Source organism: Aspergillus nidulans, chromosome VII (assembly GCF_000011425.1).
Source record: "Aspergillus nidulans FGSC A4 chromosome VII".
In the NCBI taxonomy this organism is placed as follows: domain Eukaryota; kingdom Fungi; phylum Ascomycota; class Eurotiomycetes; order Eurotiales; family Aspergillaceae; genus Aspergillus; species Aspergillus nidulans.
The window spans coordinates 3724919-3742297 of record NC_066263.1 but is presented as its reverse complement, the minus strand read 5'-3'; the positions used below and the strand labels follow the sequence as shown (position 1 = coordinate 3742297).

At 50.9% G+C, this 17379-nt stretch overlaps 7 protein-coding genes across 7 annotated transcripts, besides 1 other annotated feature; 4 read left to right on the top strand and 3 right to left on the bottom strand.

The window, feature by feature from the left end:
- Positions 1-17379: part of a sequence feature (contig 1.39 809..240080(1)) that runs on past both edges of the window.
- Positions 58-2466, bottom strand: ANIA_02397 (uncharacterized protein; the record flags this gene model as incomplete). Its single annotated transcript, XM_654909.2, has 3 exons — positions 58-999; positions 1053-2273; positions 2363-2466. The coding sequence occupies 3 exons, from the start codon at positions 2464-2466 to the stop codon at positions 108-110; spliced, it is 2217 nt and encodes a 738-aa protein (XP_660001.1). The 3' UTR covers positions 58-107.
- Positions 3170-4118, top strand: ANIA_02396 (uncharacterized protein; the record flags this gene model as incomplete). The annotated part of the gene is made up of 2 exons (XM_654908.1): positions 3170-3475; positions 3711-4118. The coding sequence occupies 2 exons, from the start codon at positions 3170-3172 to the stop codon at positions 4116-4118; spliced, it is 714 nt and encodes a 237-aa protein (XP_660000.1).
- On the top strand, positions 5285-7681 carry ANIA_02395 (putative hydrolase; the record flags this gene model as incomplete). The annotated part of the gene is made up of 7 exons (XM_654907.2): positions 5285-5594; positions 5682-5898; positions 5948-6132; positions 6191-6594; positions 6658-6834; positions 6909-7046; positions 7114-7681. The coding sequence occupies 7 exons, from the start codon at positions 5285-5287 to the stop codon at positions 7522-7524; spliced, it is 1842 nt and encodes a 613-aa protein (XP_659999.1). The 3' UTR covers positions 7525-7681.
- On the top strand, positions 9246-10615 carry ANIA_02394 (uncharacterized protein; the record flags this gene model as incomplete). The annotated part of the gene is made up of 3 exons (XM_654906.1): positions 9246-9378; positions 9455-10176; positions 10238-10615. The coding sequence occupies 3 exons, from the start codon at positions 9246-9248 to the stop codon at positions 10613-10615; spliced, it is 1233 nt and encodes a 410-aa protein (XP_659998.1).
- ANIA_02393 (putative short chain oxidoreductase/dehydrogenase) lies at positions 11121-12064 on the bottom strand (the record flags this gene model as incomplete). The annotated part of the gene is made up of 2 exons (XM_654905.1): positions 11121-11694; positions 11775-12064. The coding sequence occupies 2 exons, from the start codon at positions 12062-12064 to the stop codon at positions 11121-11123; spliced, it is 864 nt and encodes a 287-aa protein (XP_659997.1).
- ANIA_11336 (uncharacterized protein) lies at positions 13115-13411 on the top strand (the record flags this gene model as incomplete). The annotated part of the gene is made up of 2 exons (XM_050613034.1): positions 13115-13193; positions 13323-13411. The coding sequence occupies 2 exons, from the start codon at positions 13115-13117 to the stop codon at positions 13409-13411; spliced, it is 168 nt and encodes a 55-aa protein (XP_050468876.1).
- ANIA_02392 (uncharacterized protein) lies at positions 15744-17354 on the bottom strand (the record flags this gene model as incomplete). The annotated part of the gene is made up of 4 exons (XM_654904.1): positions 15744-15812; positions 15959-16061; positions 16425-17163; positions 17219-17354. The coding sequence occupies 4 exons, from the start codon at positions 17352-17354 to the stop codon at positions 15744-15746; spliced, it is 1047 nt and encodes a 348-aa protein (XP_659996.1).

Genomic DNA, 17379 nt, shown 5'->3' with positions numbered 1-17379 from the left:
GGAGAAGAGATGAGAAGAATTGGAATTAGTTTCTGTGAAAAGACCTGGCAGAATTACGTATTACATGTACAAGCTATATACTGTGGGTAGATAAGGTGAAAGACTAATTACTGCATCGGACATCCCTCGTCTTCTTCCTGATTTTGTCCCTGTTCCTGCCACGACAGAGGAGCAGACCTCGTCTCGCCAGGAGTAATCCCCTCCAGCTCCATCCTCCTCTGCACCTCATCCATATCAGGCAACTCCCCGCGCGGGGCCCGTATCACTTGCTCTACTATAATGGCCTGCTCCGTTTGTCCGTTCCGGCGTAGGTGGCGCGCAAACTGAAACAGCATGTGCCTCTGGATATTGGCTTCCGCGGGGTCCGCAGGCGGTACAAGCTCGGGTAGTAAGTATCGGGGTGTTCTGATGGTATTGTTACCTCCATTGCCATCGCCGGAGTTATTGTCCGTTTGAGTTGTGGTGGTGGCGTTCGTAATCGCTCGTTGTGGTGAGTCTCCCGCTGGTGTAGCTGTAACAGGCCACGCCCGGTCCTCAACTCTGGCCTTGACGTATTCCATCATCTGGTTCATCAGGATACCCCGGATACCATTGTGTATACGCCACGATTTGACGACCAATGGCACAAGGGATCCCGCATAGACTTGGTCCGGGTGATCAATCGCGAGCGGCCAGAGGTCCTCGAGGATGGCGCACTGAGAGGCAAGCATGCTGAGAAGATCGCCCCAGACTAGGCTTCCCAGGATACGGAGCTGGCCGAAAAAACCGGGCGTTTCGTCAGGGCGGTCGGGGCCTTTCTTGGGGTCGAACTCGGGGTCGACTGCGAGAATGAAGCCGGTAAAATCGCCCGGAAGGACGTAGCTTGTGCTGGCGGTGTAAGTGGAAGTTGTGTAAGAAGTATAGCTAGAGGTGTCAACTGCCAGGAAGGCTCGCTGGTTGATGTGGTCGAGTAGGGTAAGCGGATGGTCCGTAGAGGCTGTGTAGGTATCAAGGTAGTGTCTGATCTCAGTTAGCATATTAGTCTATAAAAGGGCTGGCAGGAGAAGCCGCACTTTCTGGCTGCCTCAACGTCATCCTCAGGGATCCCTAGGTCTTTTCCATCACGCCAGTGTAGGGCCAGATGAGGCTTGAGAGCTGCAGACCCAGTCTGTCCGCTTCCCCAGTCCGACAGATGGGCCTCGAACTTCTCTCGGAACGCATTCCAGTCTGCTTCGTTTTGCCCATACGTCAACCTATAGACGACAAATCCAACCCGGTGCTCATCGGTCTTCATCCAATGCAGAATGTCCGTAATCCACGGCTCCTTGGGTACAGGCTCCACTGGCTCTCCTCGGATCTCGCGCCTAGCCCGATGCTGGCAACCAAGTTGAATTTCGGTCGTCCGCTGAAACTGGATAGGATCCGCGATATGGTACTCTACATGTCCCTCGCGCTCCCTTCGATCAAGTATATTTTGCACTTGCTGGATGCGAGAAATTGTCTTCATATATGGCCCGTACGCCTTGCTTCGGACATCCCATTTGGGTGAACGGAGGGAGGGCAGGACCCCTTCCGGAATTGAAGGCGCGGTGTACCCGTAATATCCGTGCATTGGCAGCATGATAGTATAGTCTGCGACCCCGGCAATCTCCGCCAGAATATGCAGCCGATCTGTGATCTTCCACTGCACGCGATCCGGATTGTCGAGATCCGCCGGTCGGTAGGTCACAAGGTCACGAATGAGCGGCTTCCGCAGGGCATTGACATGAACAAGGACCCAGCGATGTGCGCGCTCGGTTATGACCTCGAAATGAGCCTTGATATACTCAGTCCACAGCTGTCGCACATTCACATGGGGGTGGCCCTTCCCCCTCTCCGCGTTAACTATTGTTTCGAATTCTCCCAAATGCTGCGAAATCAAGTTAAACGTGTCCCGGATGTTCTCCTGCACTTTAGGTCGGTTAAGATACTCGAACACCGCGACCACTGCCGAGAGATACTGCGCAGCTGTATCGAAATTATCCGGCTGGTCGAGCCCCTTCTCTTTCCATCGCTGCTCTGACAATGGTGTAATGCCCGCCCATAGGCGGTTCTTGACGGACCAGATATTCCGTCCGACGATGCACATCCGCGCCTCATCCTCAATCGAGCCGATGCGGGTCATGACCCGCGTGATGATGTCCCGTTCGTCATTATCTGTTGTCGGAGACCTGTGCAGCAGTTCCAGCTCGGTGTCCTTGAGGAGTTCCAACGAAACGGTTTTGCCGTTGGGCAGAGTCCCATGGCCACATGCACTGAAAAAATGGGCTATTGTTTGTGGTTCGATGAGGCGATCAACTATGTTTGTGATCAGCGTGGACAGCTGCCGATCCGAGGAACTTACCCACCCAGAGGCAGATCCTGGTTGACAAGGTGGACGCTCGTGATGGCAAGCTGTGTGCCTTCCTCCAAGTACGAATAGAGTTCTGCTGGTTGCTTAACAGACATTGCGAATTAGCATCACCCGTATAGATAATAGGCGGCTCTACAATCGCAGAGGCAGGAAAAAGGGGAGGCGTTTTAAGGAAATTCTCGCGACAGACCTCGGAAAAGGGTCCTGCCAAGAGACCAGCTCGAGGTCAGGGTCCAGTGCGAATCCATTGGCGAATCTGAGAGAAGGTGGAGTGCAGAGATCGAACTAGGATCAAAAGGAGTAGAGAAGGCGCTTGAGGCCGCCACTGCTGCCTGCCTGAGTGGGTGGTACCTGACGGACTCTGGGATCGCTGCCTGACTGCTCCATCTCTGTGGTATAGCCCTAGGCATCATCGCTGGTTATGCTTCGAATAATGTCAGAAGAGTGTTGTTGACAGGAACGAGCAGTTAGCTGGCGCTCTTGACGGTTGGAAAGGTTGGCGGTGCTCGTATCAGTGTTAGGAACCTTCATTGTTGATTGGTAAGCGATGCTGTGCATAAAACCGCTCAAATCACCCCATCTCCTCACAAACACCAACCAACCGTGGACCCATAATGCCATCATCAAAGATATTCCTTACTGGAGCAGTATCAACTCCATCTCATCCGTCTACATCGAGTCACTAACTCGGCCTTCCAGAGCGGCTACGTCGGCGGCGATGTCCTCTACGCACTGCTCTATGCTCATCCAGAGTGGGAGAGCAGCATCACTTTGCTCCTCCGTAACACTTCCTACGAAATGACCTTCAGATCTGCATACCCAAAGATAAATTTGCTCTTCGCCAGCCATGAGGATAAGGCTGCCATCGCGAGAGCAGTAGCCGAGCACGATCTGGTCCTTCACTTCGCTCTGAGCGCAGACCATCTCCCTTCAGCTGAGGCAATCGTCTCCGGGTTGGAAGCACGAGGAGGAGGAATTTACATTCATACGAGCGGAACGGATGTCCTTCTTGATCCGCACGAGAACAGCACTCGAGCGGCGAGGGAATATGTGTTAAGACTTTTGATGACTGGGAGGGTATTGGGGAGCTTGTGTCTTTGCCTGGTATGTCACTTCGGCTACCCTACCTTCATCCTTCCACGGTGTGAACGGATTAACCGGTAAATTAGATGCTGCCCCCCACCGCAACGTGGACAAATTTGTCCTGTCATCTGGCTCAGACACCCTCAAGACCGCAATCATATGCCCCTCCACTGTATACGGCGCAGGCCGGGGCTTGATCTCGCAGCGCTCAGACCAGATTCCAAACCTAGCGAAACTTATTCTTCAACAAAAAAAGGGCCTGCAACTGTCCGACGGTAAGACATTGTGGAACTGTGTGCATGTCTACGATCTCTCGCGATTGTATGTGCGGTTCATCGAGCAGTCGATTTCCAGCGGGGAATTGACCTGGAATGAGGAAGGCTACTACCTCGTCGAAAGCGGGACGTATTTATGGGGCGATATATCCAGAAGGATCACAAACGAAGCGTACGTTCTTGGTCTCCTGCCCTCAGAGCAGATGATGGTTGTGGAGATGAAAGACCGCGATATCCTAGCGCCCGCTGGTCGGCCTGTGGGCAATTATGCGGTCAAGGCAAAGGCGGTTCGGGCGCGAAGATTGCTAGGCTGGACTCCTATCGAGGGGAGCCTAGAACAGAAAATTCCAGCAATTGTACTGGCCGAAGCGAAGTCCCTGGGCCTGTAGACCAAGGTCGCAGGAGAGGACGAGGTCATTGTATACCAGACCCTGGGTATAACATGCAAGTATATATCATAACGCATGACCTGACCACGCACACGTACCCAACCAGATACAAAAGAAAATGTGGCCGAGATTAAGCCCTGTGGCTGACAGAGCCGATTTGTCGCCCAGTATGCAAGCCCTATGCGGTATGATCAGGTCCCGAGTCCTCGAGGCAGTCACTGGACACCACAATGCAAGTGTTGATGGTGGCCTGAAAATTGGCGAATGATGCCACGCCACACAGCCCCGTTCCAGGGTTGACTTCCCTCGTGGGTCTGGGGTATTGCCGTCCAATCAAAGAGTGTCCCCCAGTTTGAGTTTTTTTGAGGGGTTGATTGTCTGATGATCAATATACAGAATCCACCCCAGTTACTCCGATACCCGGACTATCGAATTCAAGTCGGAGAGGCGTCTGTCAATTTCCAAGGAAGAATATGCGCCGAGGATTTTGTAACAGTATCGCATGATATGATGGCCGACATAATCACCCGGCCGTACCCTATCCTATCACCGGCCAAAGCAGGGATCACCGGCCTAGCCGCATGCAGGCTGGAATCTCCACCACTGCCAGCGAGTGCCAGACTTGGATCACCGCGACCAGGGCAGGGGTGCAGCCACAGATTATAGCTGTCTAAAACCGCGGATCAGGAACATGTTTACTTTATTTTTGTGCTCTGTCTTCCATGGGATAACACTTCTGGGAAACTGTACAGAACTCCATACATGTTCAAATTACGGTTAAAGCCAGTCACGAGGCTTTTCCCCATAATGATCGACAGCGAGGCTTTCCTCTATTCCGCAGCCCCAGGGGCAGGGTCCACGCGCTATCCGGCCAAGAGCCGAATCCGTCAATCAGCGACCTTGCAGAGACGCTAGGCACGGAGTACGGATGGGTGCGATACTACCGCGATGCGGGGGGAGCGCTTGGTTAGGAAGGTGACTCGTGCAGCTGCAGAGCAGAGAGGATCCTGGAGTGCCAGCAGCCCACTTCGCTTCTGATTTGGACCGATGGATGGGCGAGTCCAAGACAGAACAAAGTGCGATGCCGGGTATAAAGAGGGCAGATGCGCCAGTGTCGCCGGGTGGAAGTTACAAGTAGAAGGAAAGGAGAAACGAAACTAGTCAAAATGTCACTCCTATCGAGGGCTATGTTACCCTTACTTCAAGTTTCTCTGATTGGCGCTGGCCTCACCTCCGCGGCCACACCGTACGCCCTGCAACAACCCCCTTTGACAACAGATTGGACGGAAGAAGTCGGCACGAACCCGTGGCCTGAGTATCCTCGGCCCCAGCTACAGCGGCCGCAATGGCAGAACTTGAACGGGGTCTGGCAGTATCGGGATGCTAGAAATGCGGCTGCAATTGATTCGCCGCCCTTTGGGCAGAGTCTTGATACGGAGGTGTTGGTGCCATCTTGTTTGGAGAGTGGTCTTTCTGGTAAGCCTCCGCAATTGCTTGATCTCCTTCACCAATGCAACGGGGGATGAGAGGGCACTGGCCATATATATTGACGATGTTGAATAGGTCTCCAAGGCCAAAGCCTATTCTACTCATGGCTTTCGACAAACTTTACTGTTTCTGAGGACTGGCAAGGCAACAGTGTCCTCCTAAACTTTGGGGCAGTGGACAATGAAGCTACGGTCTTCATTAATGGACAGAACGTCGCGTTCCATCGTGGAGGGTACTTTGAATTTACAGTTGACGTGACGGAGTATGTCAATTTCAAGGGGTCTAATGAACTGTAAGTCCCTCCACATCTTCTTCGGCAGCAAAGTACTGACGACAGTCAGGCTGGTTTTTGTCTACGACCCAACAGACACGTCTGGCACTATGGTCCCCCTGGGCAAGCAGACACTGAACCCCTCGCACATCTTTTACAGACCATGCAGTGGCATTTGGCAAAGCGTCTGGCTCGAGTCTGCCCCGGCCGAGCACATTTCCAAGCTAGATGTCAATGCTGATATGAACGGCGAGGGTAAGCACCCTCAAGTCCCAATTTTCTCTATTTTCTCACTGGTATTAATTCCTTTAAGTCACCGTCACCGTCCATAGCACGTCAAACAGCACTAGTGATGTGAAAGTCACTATTGAAGATGGCTCAGACACAGTCGCCACACACTCCGGATCCGCAAACACCGAGTTCAAATTCAAAGTTGATAACGTCAAGCTCTGGGCTCCTGATACACCGAACTTGTACAACATCACTGTAACCCTTGGAGATGACACAGTCACCAGCTACACGGGTTTTCGCACCATCTCCAAAGGCGAGGTCAATGGGGTCGTCCGTCCGCTTGTGAATGGGGAATTCAAATTCCTCTTTGGCACTCTTGACCAGGGATTCTGGCCTGATGGACTTTACACACCACCCACAAGAGAAGCAATGGTTTATGATCTGAAGGTGCTGAAGGATCTGGGATTCAACATGGTGCGGAAGCATGTGAGTCTTTCCTTCCCTTTGCTGGAGTTTGTCTGGATAGGCTCTAATAAGACATGATGACAGATCAAAGTCGAGCCAGCCCTCTTCTACCGCGCCTGCGATGAACTCGGCCTCCTCGTCATCCAGGACATGCCCTCTATGCCCCTGCGCACTCCTAACGCAGCGCAGCAGGTGGAGTTTGCCCGCCAACTTGAGCTCTTGATTAACCAGCTCAAGAATTATCCTAGTATCTATACATGGGTATGTTCATCCTCTCTCGACAAGCCTTCTTCAGGTTTGCAATTGAACTCGCAATTAATAGTATAACCAAACAGGTTGTGTACAACGAAGGCTGGGGCCAGCTCACCACAGCGCCGGAAATCGCCCTCACCGAGCGCGTCAGGGAGTTAGACCCAACACGCCTCGTAGACTCAACCTCCGGGTGGAATGACCATGGCGCTGGAGACTACAGTGTATGTGTGCACAGTTCCACTCTTTCGTTTCTACCTCTTTCGAGTAACCTGCTAATGTACCAATCAGGACAACCACCACTACGCCAACCCGCAATGCGGTACCCCCTTCTACTCCTCCCCTTCAGTCGCCTACGACCCGCAAAGAATCGGCATGCAGGGCGAATTCGGCGGGATCGGCCACAATGTCTCGATCGAGAACCTGTGGAACGTACAAGCGGCAATCAACACCATCCCAGAAACATACGAGATTGACGAGGACTTGGATACTTGGAACTACCGCGCGCACTATCTGCTCTCTGAGTTGACTGAGCAGGTTACAAAGTTTGCGTGCAGCGCAGCGGTCTGGACTCAGACCACTGATGTTGAGGGAGAAGTCAACGGGCTACTCACGTATGATCGAAGAGTGCAGAGGACGGATGTGGAGCAGTGGAAGGAGGATATCAGAGGGCTATATAAGGCTGCGAGGGATAGGGCTTAAGCTGATGGGCACCGGAATACATGGTTATGATGATATGACAAGTGGCGTTTATGTTCATCTTGATTTGACATGATTCCTGTACATTCATTTTGAAGTATATGTTCTGCATTTCTATTGTACATCATTTGGAAATGAACAAACTCTATTCAGTAGCACAGAAGAACGCTGAGAAGATTACTGTAAGGCAATATCCTGCTTGAGACGGCAGCCAATCAGAACATCAAACAACCATTTTGGCGCCTCATTTCAGAACCCTAAGCATGGAGAAGAGGACTCTGTACATGAAGGGATCGTTCGTAGAATGCTTTTGAAAAGCAAAGTTAGCTTTATAGGAAGGCAGTCAGAAATGGCAGTAGTTTATCCTGTACGCTGGTATAACAATAATGCTGGATAACAGCGCGCTGTCTATTCCAAGAATATGCTCAGGATGCACCTTGGAGTCTATTCTGGGTCATTATTATAGCTGCTTAGGATGGTAATAGCAGACTGACATCGAAAATGGGGTTTGCCGGTGCTTGCAATCGTAACTCGAAATCACGGCCTGCAGAGCCATGACACTGCTCTGACTTAGCCTAACCCGTATAGCTCGCTAATGGAGTATTTTCTCCGTATATATAGGGATGAAAAACAGCTGCCTTATCAGGCCGTGGCGTCTCAGGCTAGTGTAGATGCTCGGGGTTCTCTCGTGTTTAGATATGCAACTAGAACTAGCTGCCTAGCTAGTTAGCAGCTTTCGAGCTGGATAATCAAGCTGATGGTCAGTACTATTTCCTGAACTATGAAACAGAAGGAAAGTTATATATGTTCCTACCTCTCTGACAGAATGTAAGTGCACTCTCCTACCTTACGAGCATCAGCAGGAAAATTAGATAGACATGCCTACCCGAGATTTCATGTCAAGGCTTGATTGCAAGATGGCATTAAATCGATCCCTTGGTGATGAAGGAACTGAATGTGAACTCTAGGAACTCTCTATAGTTACTGTTCGGAATCTAAGACTCCACGGCTAGATATATAGCTCTGTTGCTCACCAATTCCACCGGCGTTTGATTATAGTGCATTTACCGCGCCTAATCCAAAAGAAAACGAGCACCGTCGACACAACCAGGATATCCAAGAGAAAGGAAAATCAAACGCCGTCGCAAGACAGACTAACAATACTGCCAGGGGAGTAACCTACTGCTCCCGACGTATGCTCGTACTCGCCTACAGTAGACATCTTAAGAGACTTTCCGGGATCTATTTATCCCAAACGTCCCCCTTGAATCACCAGTTCCACTGTGCATTAGACTGATGATCGTCAGGGCCGTACCTGCAGACTCCATAGCTCGGCCATGGCTGCTTCTAGGGGTTTAGTCCCCACTTCCCTAGCTCGAAACGTCGGGGTTGGCTGCTATTCCCAGAGCTATACGCCGACCTCCCTACTAGATTGTCTGCTATGGTGTATCTGCACTACTCTGTTCGAATACACTGCCGAACAGCAGTGGCGTGACTGCGCTTGAACTGCGGATCTCCCGCTCAAACAGTCTCCGCTGGACGCGCGTATGAGACCACCGTTATAGGTTGGAGTGGAGGCGAATACTCCATAGTTTATCTGGTCCCGGCTATACTCCGGATATACAGCCCTTTACATGGTCATCAATACCTGCCAGCTCCTGAGATCTATAAAGCGTTCTCGATCACGCAGTGTCAGTTCCAATGCTAGACACCGTACCATAATCATGCCGTTCTTGAAACGCTCAACCCTTCTCTCCCTGCTCGCTGCCGGTGCAAATGGCCTAGCCAACTCACTGAAACAACCTGGGCAGCGTCTCCCTGCCGATTCCTTCCCTTGTAACTTTTGGCACAGGCGTAGTGGGTGGTCTTTTCCAGTCCCTGTCCGGCACTGATTTCGCCAAAGCCAGCATTGGCATACTGGTCATGCACGCAGAGCAGAACTACACGACCTTCTATCCGTGCAGCGAGCTCCCCGTGCGCGGCTACACGACCCTCTGTCTGAACAATGCACAGATCAAGACGGGTCTCATGAACGATCTGGACCTCGAGACAATGATGAGTGATGTCGGAGCAGGAGTGCAGTTCCTGCGGGCTATGGGCGACATTGACAAGGTGATTGTCTGGGGCCATTCGGGCGGCGGTGCGATAATGGCTGCGTACCAGGATGTGGCCGAGAATGGTGCTTCGGCCTGTAACGGGACTGAGAAGATCTACCCCTGCTCGAGCGCCAGGGACGGGCCGGAGCCCGCGGATGGGGTGCTGCTCATTGATGCAAATCACGGACTCTCGACGATGACTCTCCTGTCGCTGAACCCTGCTGTCACCAACTCGTCTGAGGCAGTGAACCTCTACAGCCCGGCAAACGGGTGGACCGAAGCCGGCGCAAACTATACCTCCTCCTTCGTGAAGGAGTTCTATGCAGCCGTGGCGTCGCGCTGGAATGGTCTCGTCGACTCAGCCGTCCAGCACAACCAGCTCATCCCGTCTGGAAACGCCACCTACACTGGCGACAAAGGCCTCGTTATCGCAGACACAAACTACATTGGCTTCAACAACAAGATCATCAGCCAGGATACCCGCTTCCTCTCCCATACGGCATACAAATGGCCCCTCCTGCACAAGAGTAACCGAACGACGACGCAGATCGTGCCGAGCGTGCGTGTCCCCAGCCGGAATCCCCGACGACACAACCAACTTCTACAACGGCGCCCTCAAGACGACCGTCACCCGCTTCCTGTCAGCCTTTACCATCCGCGTTGACGCTAAGAATCTTGCGGTGTCGGCGGACAATATCACGGGCGTGGACTGGGCGTCTTCGCAGATGGCACCAATCTCCAGTGTCGCTGGGGTCTCAGTTCCCCTGCTGACGACGGGGAACACAAGACATTACGAGTATCTGAGCGCGGAAAAGATCTATCTTGCTGCTACGAAGACAACAGATAAGATCATTGCGTTTGTGGAGGGGGCGCAGCATACGATCAATACTTGTACGGAGTGTGAGACGTATCCAGGGGAGTTTGGCGACATGATCCGCACGGCATTCGACTATATGGATGTGTGGCTGGGGAAGCCTGGGCGGTTTATCTCCGCATGATTGGTGATATACCGCACAATATGTATATATATGGGATGAACCGAGATGCCGGGTAGACATCTTCTCATGACTAGAGTGGATTCGACGAGACAACCGTGGCCATAGGAAGGATCAATCTAGTCTATCCGTCTTTGGATTGTTGTCTTGAATCGACCTCGTGGCCGGAGACACAACTGGCAACAGTGACGGAGTACAGCAGCTGTATTTAGAATTCTAGAGGTTGACGGTAGACCAGGCTCAACAACTTAGCTCCACGGCAGCGTATAGAAACCAGAAAGGCCTCTGCAATAGCACCAAGTAGTAAATGCGCGGTCAGCTGCCCATATGACGAAAGCCGTGTAGGATGAAGTATAAGTGTAGATCTACCCGTCCCCAGAACAAAGGATGTACTAGACTCAGATCGGGTCAGCCAATAGAGAATTGCTTTTTGTTTCTATTTTCTAGCAAGGCAGTTATACGGTAGCAAAAGCACTTTAGTGTATTTATCACTATTCATTGCCGCTGCTCAGTCAAGATCCGTCCCCATTGCAACGCCCCGTGCAGCATCAAAATCACTTTGCAATCTCCCCATCTTGCCCTCAACCCTCTCCACACAGTCCGGGCCTAGTGGCAGCCTTAGGATCTTCCCTTTCAGAGCGCCAGCCTCTCCCGTCCCAGTGACAACCTCAAACACCCTCTGAACCGCCTTGCGTGGATCCCCCCTCTGCTTCCCCTGCGCGGCCTCAAACTTGCCCAGGACAACATCCACTGGACCGCCCTTGTACGGCTCAGACAACGGCGTCACGGTCTTTTGCACGGCAGAGAGGAAATTCGTCCTGAATGCGCCGGGCTCGACGATGAGGACGGAGATGTTGAACGGTGCGACCTCGCGGGCTAATGCCTCTGATAGACCTTCCAATGCGAACTTGGAGGCCGCGTACAGGCCGCATGTAGGCAGGGCATCTTGGCCAGCTACGCTGCTGACGTTGACAATGGTCGCGCCTCCGTTCTTGCGGGACCGCAATGTCGGCAGGAATGAGCGGATGAGGCGAAAAGGGCCGAAGAAGTTCGTTTCCATTTGGAGTTTGGCCTCGTCATCTCTGTGATTGTTAGCCCTCAGATCCCAGAGACATGAACTTTCCCTCTTCAGGAGAAAGGGCTGTCATTGGGCAAAACTCACGTCATGTCCTCCACAGCGCCCAAGAGCGAGTACCCCGCATTATTGACGAGAATGTCGATGCCGCCATATAACGCGTTCGCCTTTTCTACAGTATCTGAAACAGTATCGGCTTTTGTGACGTCGAACTCGAGGACCTCGCCGCCTTTCGCTTTGATTGCCGCTACAGAGGAGGAGGATTTGGATGCGTTACGGACAGTGGCGATGACCTTGTGGCCGGAGGAGAGCGCGAGGAGGGCGAGGTCTAGCCCGAAGCCGGAAGATGCGCCGGTGATGAACCAGGTTGAGGACATTGTCGTTGTTGGATAGGATAATCGGTTGGTCTGACGTTGGGACTGCGATTGTAGTGGGAAGGCCAAGCAAGCTTTTATAACTTACTGTCTGATCGGATTTAGTTCCGCTGGAGATAAGCGGGCGGCTTTAGTGCTCTAATTCCGCTCCGTCAGCTCTAAGAGATGACTGTTCTTTAACAAACTTCTATATGGCGGCCGGTGCCCTAGGAGGAAATAGAACCATGTAGTGGACCAGTGACGCCACGACCATACAATACGCATACGCACACGCACACGCCACACTCGAACACATATTCCTCATTACATCTAACTAAAAGACCTTTCAAGTATCAATCATCTGATGATAGAGACCACAGTCAATGGGCAGGCAGCCATTTTCGTACGCTATGTGCATGCAGCCACTACATATGACTGTCTTCTTCGCTTGTGCATCCCATAATACGTTTTGTTTAATAAATCCTAACTACAATATCTATGTTCAGTAAGCATTCCTTCGAAACTGCATAAGAATGGCAGAGAGAAGGTTTGGGGACGCTAGGTTAACGAGGAGTCCATGCTGTGCCTGTGAGAACACGCATGCGGCCGCTGTGGTAGACATCTTACTAGGCTAGGCAGTTGATGGGATGTATATTAATGTCGTGCAACATCTACTACTGTGTATTTGTATGATGTTCTCCTTGATGACTTATGAAGCTCAATCCTAGACAGAGAGGCATGTGGGAGCGTAGACTACATTGGCTAATGTAAGTGATATACTATAAAACCATATTATATCAAAGCCCAGCCGCATCCTTGGCTCCAATGCCACTACCGAATAGTTCGAACAAGCTTTCTGACTGGGGCAGTTCTCTGCTCTTTGACAATGATATCTTCAGGAATCTTGGGTATATTCGACCAAACAGTCATCTCAGCTCAGGAGAAACGAGCATTAAGGGAGTAATTATCGGAAGCATTGGCTTGGTAGAACCATAGCCTAACGACTTACCTCCCATGAGGGCACGGTCTTGCTGCCTCTTTCGGGTCATTGAAGATTATAAACATAGTATCAGCATGGCCGTTCTGTTCCAAGTATCTAGGGGTTTCTTTCTGAATAAATTAACAAAAACTGCTAAAGTCTCAGTCGCCTACCGTGAGTGATGGTTCAAGTTCAGATAGAGGTCGTTAGGGTATGGCAGCAAGGATCAGGATAATCATGAAATCATAAGTGCTCAGCATAGACCTTAAATACTATGTGAAGGCATAATCTATCTAAAACCAGTTACCACAAGAATCCTGAACCCAGAGGACGTCTCTCTCTTCGTCCGTCTTCCGGAAACCCCGGTTGTAGATCATGCGGTAGGCATGTAATGTGGCTAAATAAAACTTCACAGCAGGTGAAGCTGCGTCAGACTCGTACTGAAGATGCCGGCAATCTGTTGGTGAAGCTGTCCGTCAGAGTTCCTGTCACACTAATAACCTATTTGATGAATAAAATCAATCTCGCCTAGACGGTACTTCCATTACCCGTAAAGAGGCTGCAGTTCGCTGCCAGGAGACTAAATAGTGATCAATGAGTCAAAAGCTTGGAAGTTGTCCGATGTACCTAGTATTTAAAGAATACAGAATCACACGAAGGATAACAGAGTTCCTTAATGCTACTGTTACTATGGATGCCTCGCTTGCTAATCTACACTCCCAGCCAACCACTAAAGACCACAATGGGAGTAAAAGGAACAACTGAGATAGATGGTTTATATCTATATTAGCTGTGGTCCATATCAGTAGGCTACCTACACAGAAGTCGCGGGTCGGGATTGTATAAAATCCATGGTAGGGTGGATGATAAAACGGGAGACGGCAACGTAACAAATGCTATGACAGCAAAAGCTCACCGGCTTAGTATGCACCCTACATAGAGTATACATGTGGGCAGAAAACCGAATCGATTAATAAGCCGTGGAAATCAAAGATAAGATGGCGGAACTTTGACCAGCTGGTCCTGGGGCTGGCCGTCGATAGCTTGCAGGATGACTTCAGGTTATGGCCACACTATATTGGTCAATTCTGGGTGGCGATTGCGTCTCTTCACTAATATTCACTAATATGCGCCAAGGAGCCGTGTAGATTCAGCCGTGACATCCACGATACCCAGCTGAATGAGCTCCATCATGCTGGAGTGCGGGTTTAGAATGGGCTGACGCTGATACTGTACTAGGTACAATGTTTCATGAGGACCAGCGGTCTACTTCCACAGAGCTACTATTCCTCTTGCCTTAGACTTCTATGCGATGAGATATATGGATAGCAGCGCCAAAAAACAGCGTCAGTCGTTCAGGAATTGGCGTGGATCTTCAGATAATGCAAATCACAAAAACACAGGCCATGGGATGGGTATCTACGACAAAAAACTAGAGCAATTTGGGCTTTGAAGATATCGAGAATGGCGAGTCTGATACGAGCATCTTATCTCAAAGACAAGCTTTCGTCCTCATAGGAGGCTTATTTCAGCGTATTTCAGTGCTTTTATGCCGCTTTATGATCAAACTCTTTGCTGCTTCGTTCTGACCGGCTTTTACGCAGCGCTCCCCAATTAATGCAAGCGAACTTATTGCTGCTGGGATACGCCAGACCACTTTCAGTTGGCTAGAATGCCCCTTTGCACGGCAAACAGACTAGAATTATAGGCTTCTTGCACATCGGCGAGGGAAGGCGTTAGAAACGAGCTCCCCACTTGCTCTTCTCTGTCGACCTCGTCCGATACTACATGAACTCGGAAGACTGTCGCTTGGGCCTTCTTTGAACCGTCCGTGGAAGATATACCCGAGCTCAATCATATTGGCAGGTGAAATTGCCATAAAGTACCAAGGGTACTTTGGATTGAGTACCCTACGGTGCATCGGTAACAAGAATCACGCTTTCAACGCTATCTATAGGAATACATTCTGTTACGCCGATTATTGGTCATTATACAAAGATTAGAGCATGCACCTGTGCGGTACACACGCAGTGGAAAGCGCCAAACAGCACGAAAGAATGTAGGGTGGCTGAATAGTCTGTCCTAAGCCTTGATTGCAAAGACCAATTCAACCTGACACATATCTGACACCTATACTAAACTCAAAAACTGATCTCCTTTCATACGTTAGTTCACAAAATAAGATAGTTCGTAGGTATAATGGCCCGGCTCGGCAGACTCAAGGCTTCAAGTTGTCCATATCCAATACCTTTTTTTGGAATTCTAGCGAGACTTGCTTCCAGTGGGCTAGAAGTAACGCCTATAACCCTGCAGCATAACCCCCAGTCTGGCAGCCTAAGCCCCAACCTTTCACGAGCGACTCCGCAAATTCAACATTACCAAAACATACAAAAGCATAAATGAATCCGAAAGAAGAGGTTCAGCATTTCATGAGCACATTCTTAACCAGCGGCCACTCGTCCATCAGTGCCCCAAGAAGAATCTTCTTACTCAGATTGGTTGCATGCCGGCGTTGGGGAACTCAACGCCCACGCCGCAATAATATCGATGGAACCGCGATTGATCCGACCCTTATGCAGGTGGCTTGGAGCTTTGATTTCCAATTCACGGAATGCTGGTTAAATGTATTGTGAGGCAGAGCTACCAGGCACAAAGGGTCCGAGGGCTTTGGACTAAAAACGCGAGGCCTTACTGTCCTTTTAACATGCTATGGCTAACAGATATTCACATTGCGCTAGCGGTTCTCTTTTCTAGCTGGGCATAAGCATATTCGGTAGGAGGGGTAATGAGACCCTGGATAAACATAGTACGTCCACTGTTCCAAAGAGCCTCGGGTGCAACCTTGTATCATTCTCGGCTTTTATGGCCAGCATGTGAGGTTGGGGGCGGATTTCCGGTCAGCACAAAGGACAAGAAATTATACCAGATTCGACGCCTACCTGCGTCGAAGGATTCCGTGAGGTTCCGGCCTGATCTTTCCGCGGATTGGCAGTGTCAGAGCAAGTGAGGGGCAGGGAAATAAGACGGTTAGTGTGTGATGTCCTGACGGGTATATACACAGCAAATATATCATGAGAGACGAGATTGACTAGCAAGTGTTGAAAGTGGTATCTCTTTGATTTTGCCGAAAGCCCTACGAATGCTTTTCCTGCGAGGTCTTTAGTTAAGCTAGATAGTATGGACTTAGCATAAACAAAGCAATACACGCGATTGTGGTATCTCTCGCTTCTAATCGTACAAAGGGAATAAGTATGGTATAGCCTTAAAACAGTAGGACCAGCCTTGGGAAGAAATCGAATCAAACAAAGGAAAAGGAACGTCGGCATCTCTTCATACCCTGCCAGTGCTAGGAACTGGCTCATTAATATTCCTTCCACGGTCGGCTTCCATTACCCCAGCACATACCCCGAACTTGTATTGGGCGGCACTTGTAGATGCCTCAGTTGCTGCTGTAGCCTTCGGTTCCCATCTACGAGCTCCGCCAAAAAGTCCACAGTGCGCATAAGCACCTCGCGCTTCGTCGAGCGCGAACTGTTCTCCAGCCCGGGCACCATCTTGTACAATTCATCGTACATCCTATTCTGATGTAGACGCCGATTCCGCTCAGCGATGATGTGCAAGAGCCGTCTTCGCTTCTTGCCCGTGATCTTCTGGAGTCCGGCTCGGCTCAGTTCTGCCAGCTCAGGGAGTTGGTCTTCTTCTTTGCTTGACGGTAGTATTTTCGTTGCCTCTGTCACTGCCTCGGGCTCCAGCTCTAGCTCCGTCTCTGGCTCAGACTCGGGCTTGAGTGCGGGCGTCTGCGCCGTCGTTGGCGTGGCAGCCCGCGAATGCGGTACTGCATGGATTCCATATAAGGGAGCCGGTTCCGGCTCCATCTTGACTTCTGGCGAGGAGTTCGGGGCCGGTTGGTAGCCGTTCGGACCGAAAGAGACGTCAGAACCCCACATGAGGTTGGACTCGGGCACTGTATAACGATTCGCAGCTAAGATCTTTGCATCGTATGGTTGTTTATAGGTGACGCCATCGTCGACGTGGATTAGGACGTCGCTGATGACGCCGTTGACGAAGCCGTCGTATTCGTTGTGCACATATGGTATTGAGCTGAGGAACGGTGTCTGGGGAAAGTATGGCGCGAATGGGACGGCTTTGAGCCTGTTAGCAATGGCTGAACTGGATAGATGAAAAGCCGTTGAACAAACCTGGGCCGCATCCGACGCTTGGTATCGCATAGTGTTGTGGTGGCGGTGGTGTATACGGTGCGTCTCTGTAGATGGGGGCTTGTTGGAGGGGAGAATAAAATGAAGACCGGTAGTCTGGCTCGAATGCAGAAGCCATGGCTATGGGTAACTCTCACAGCAGC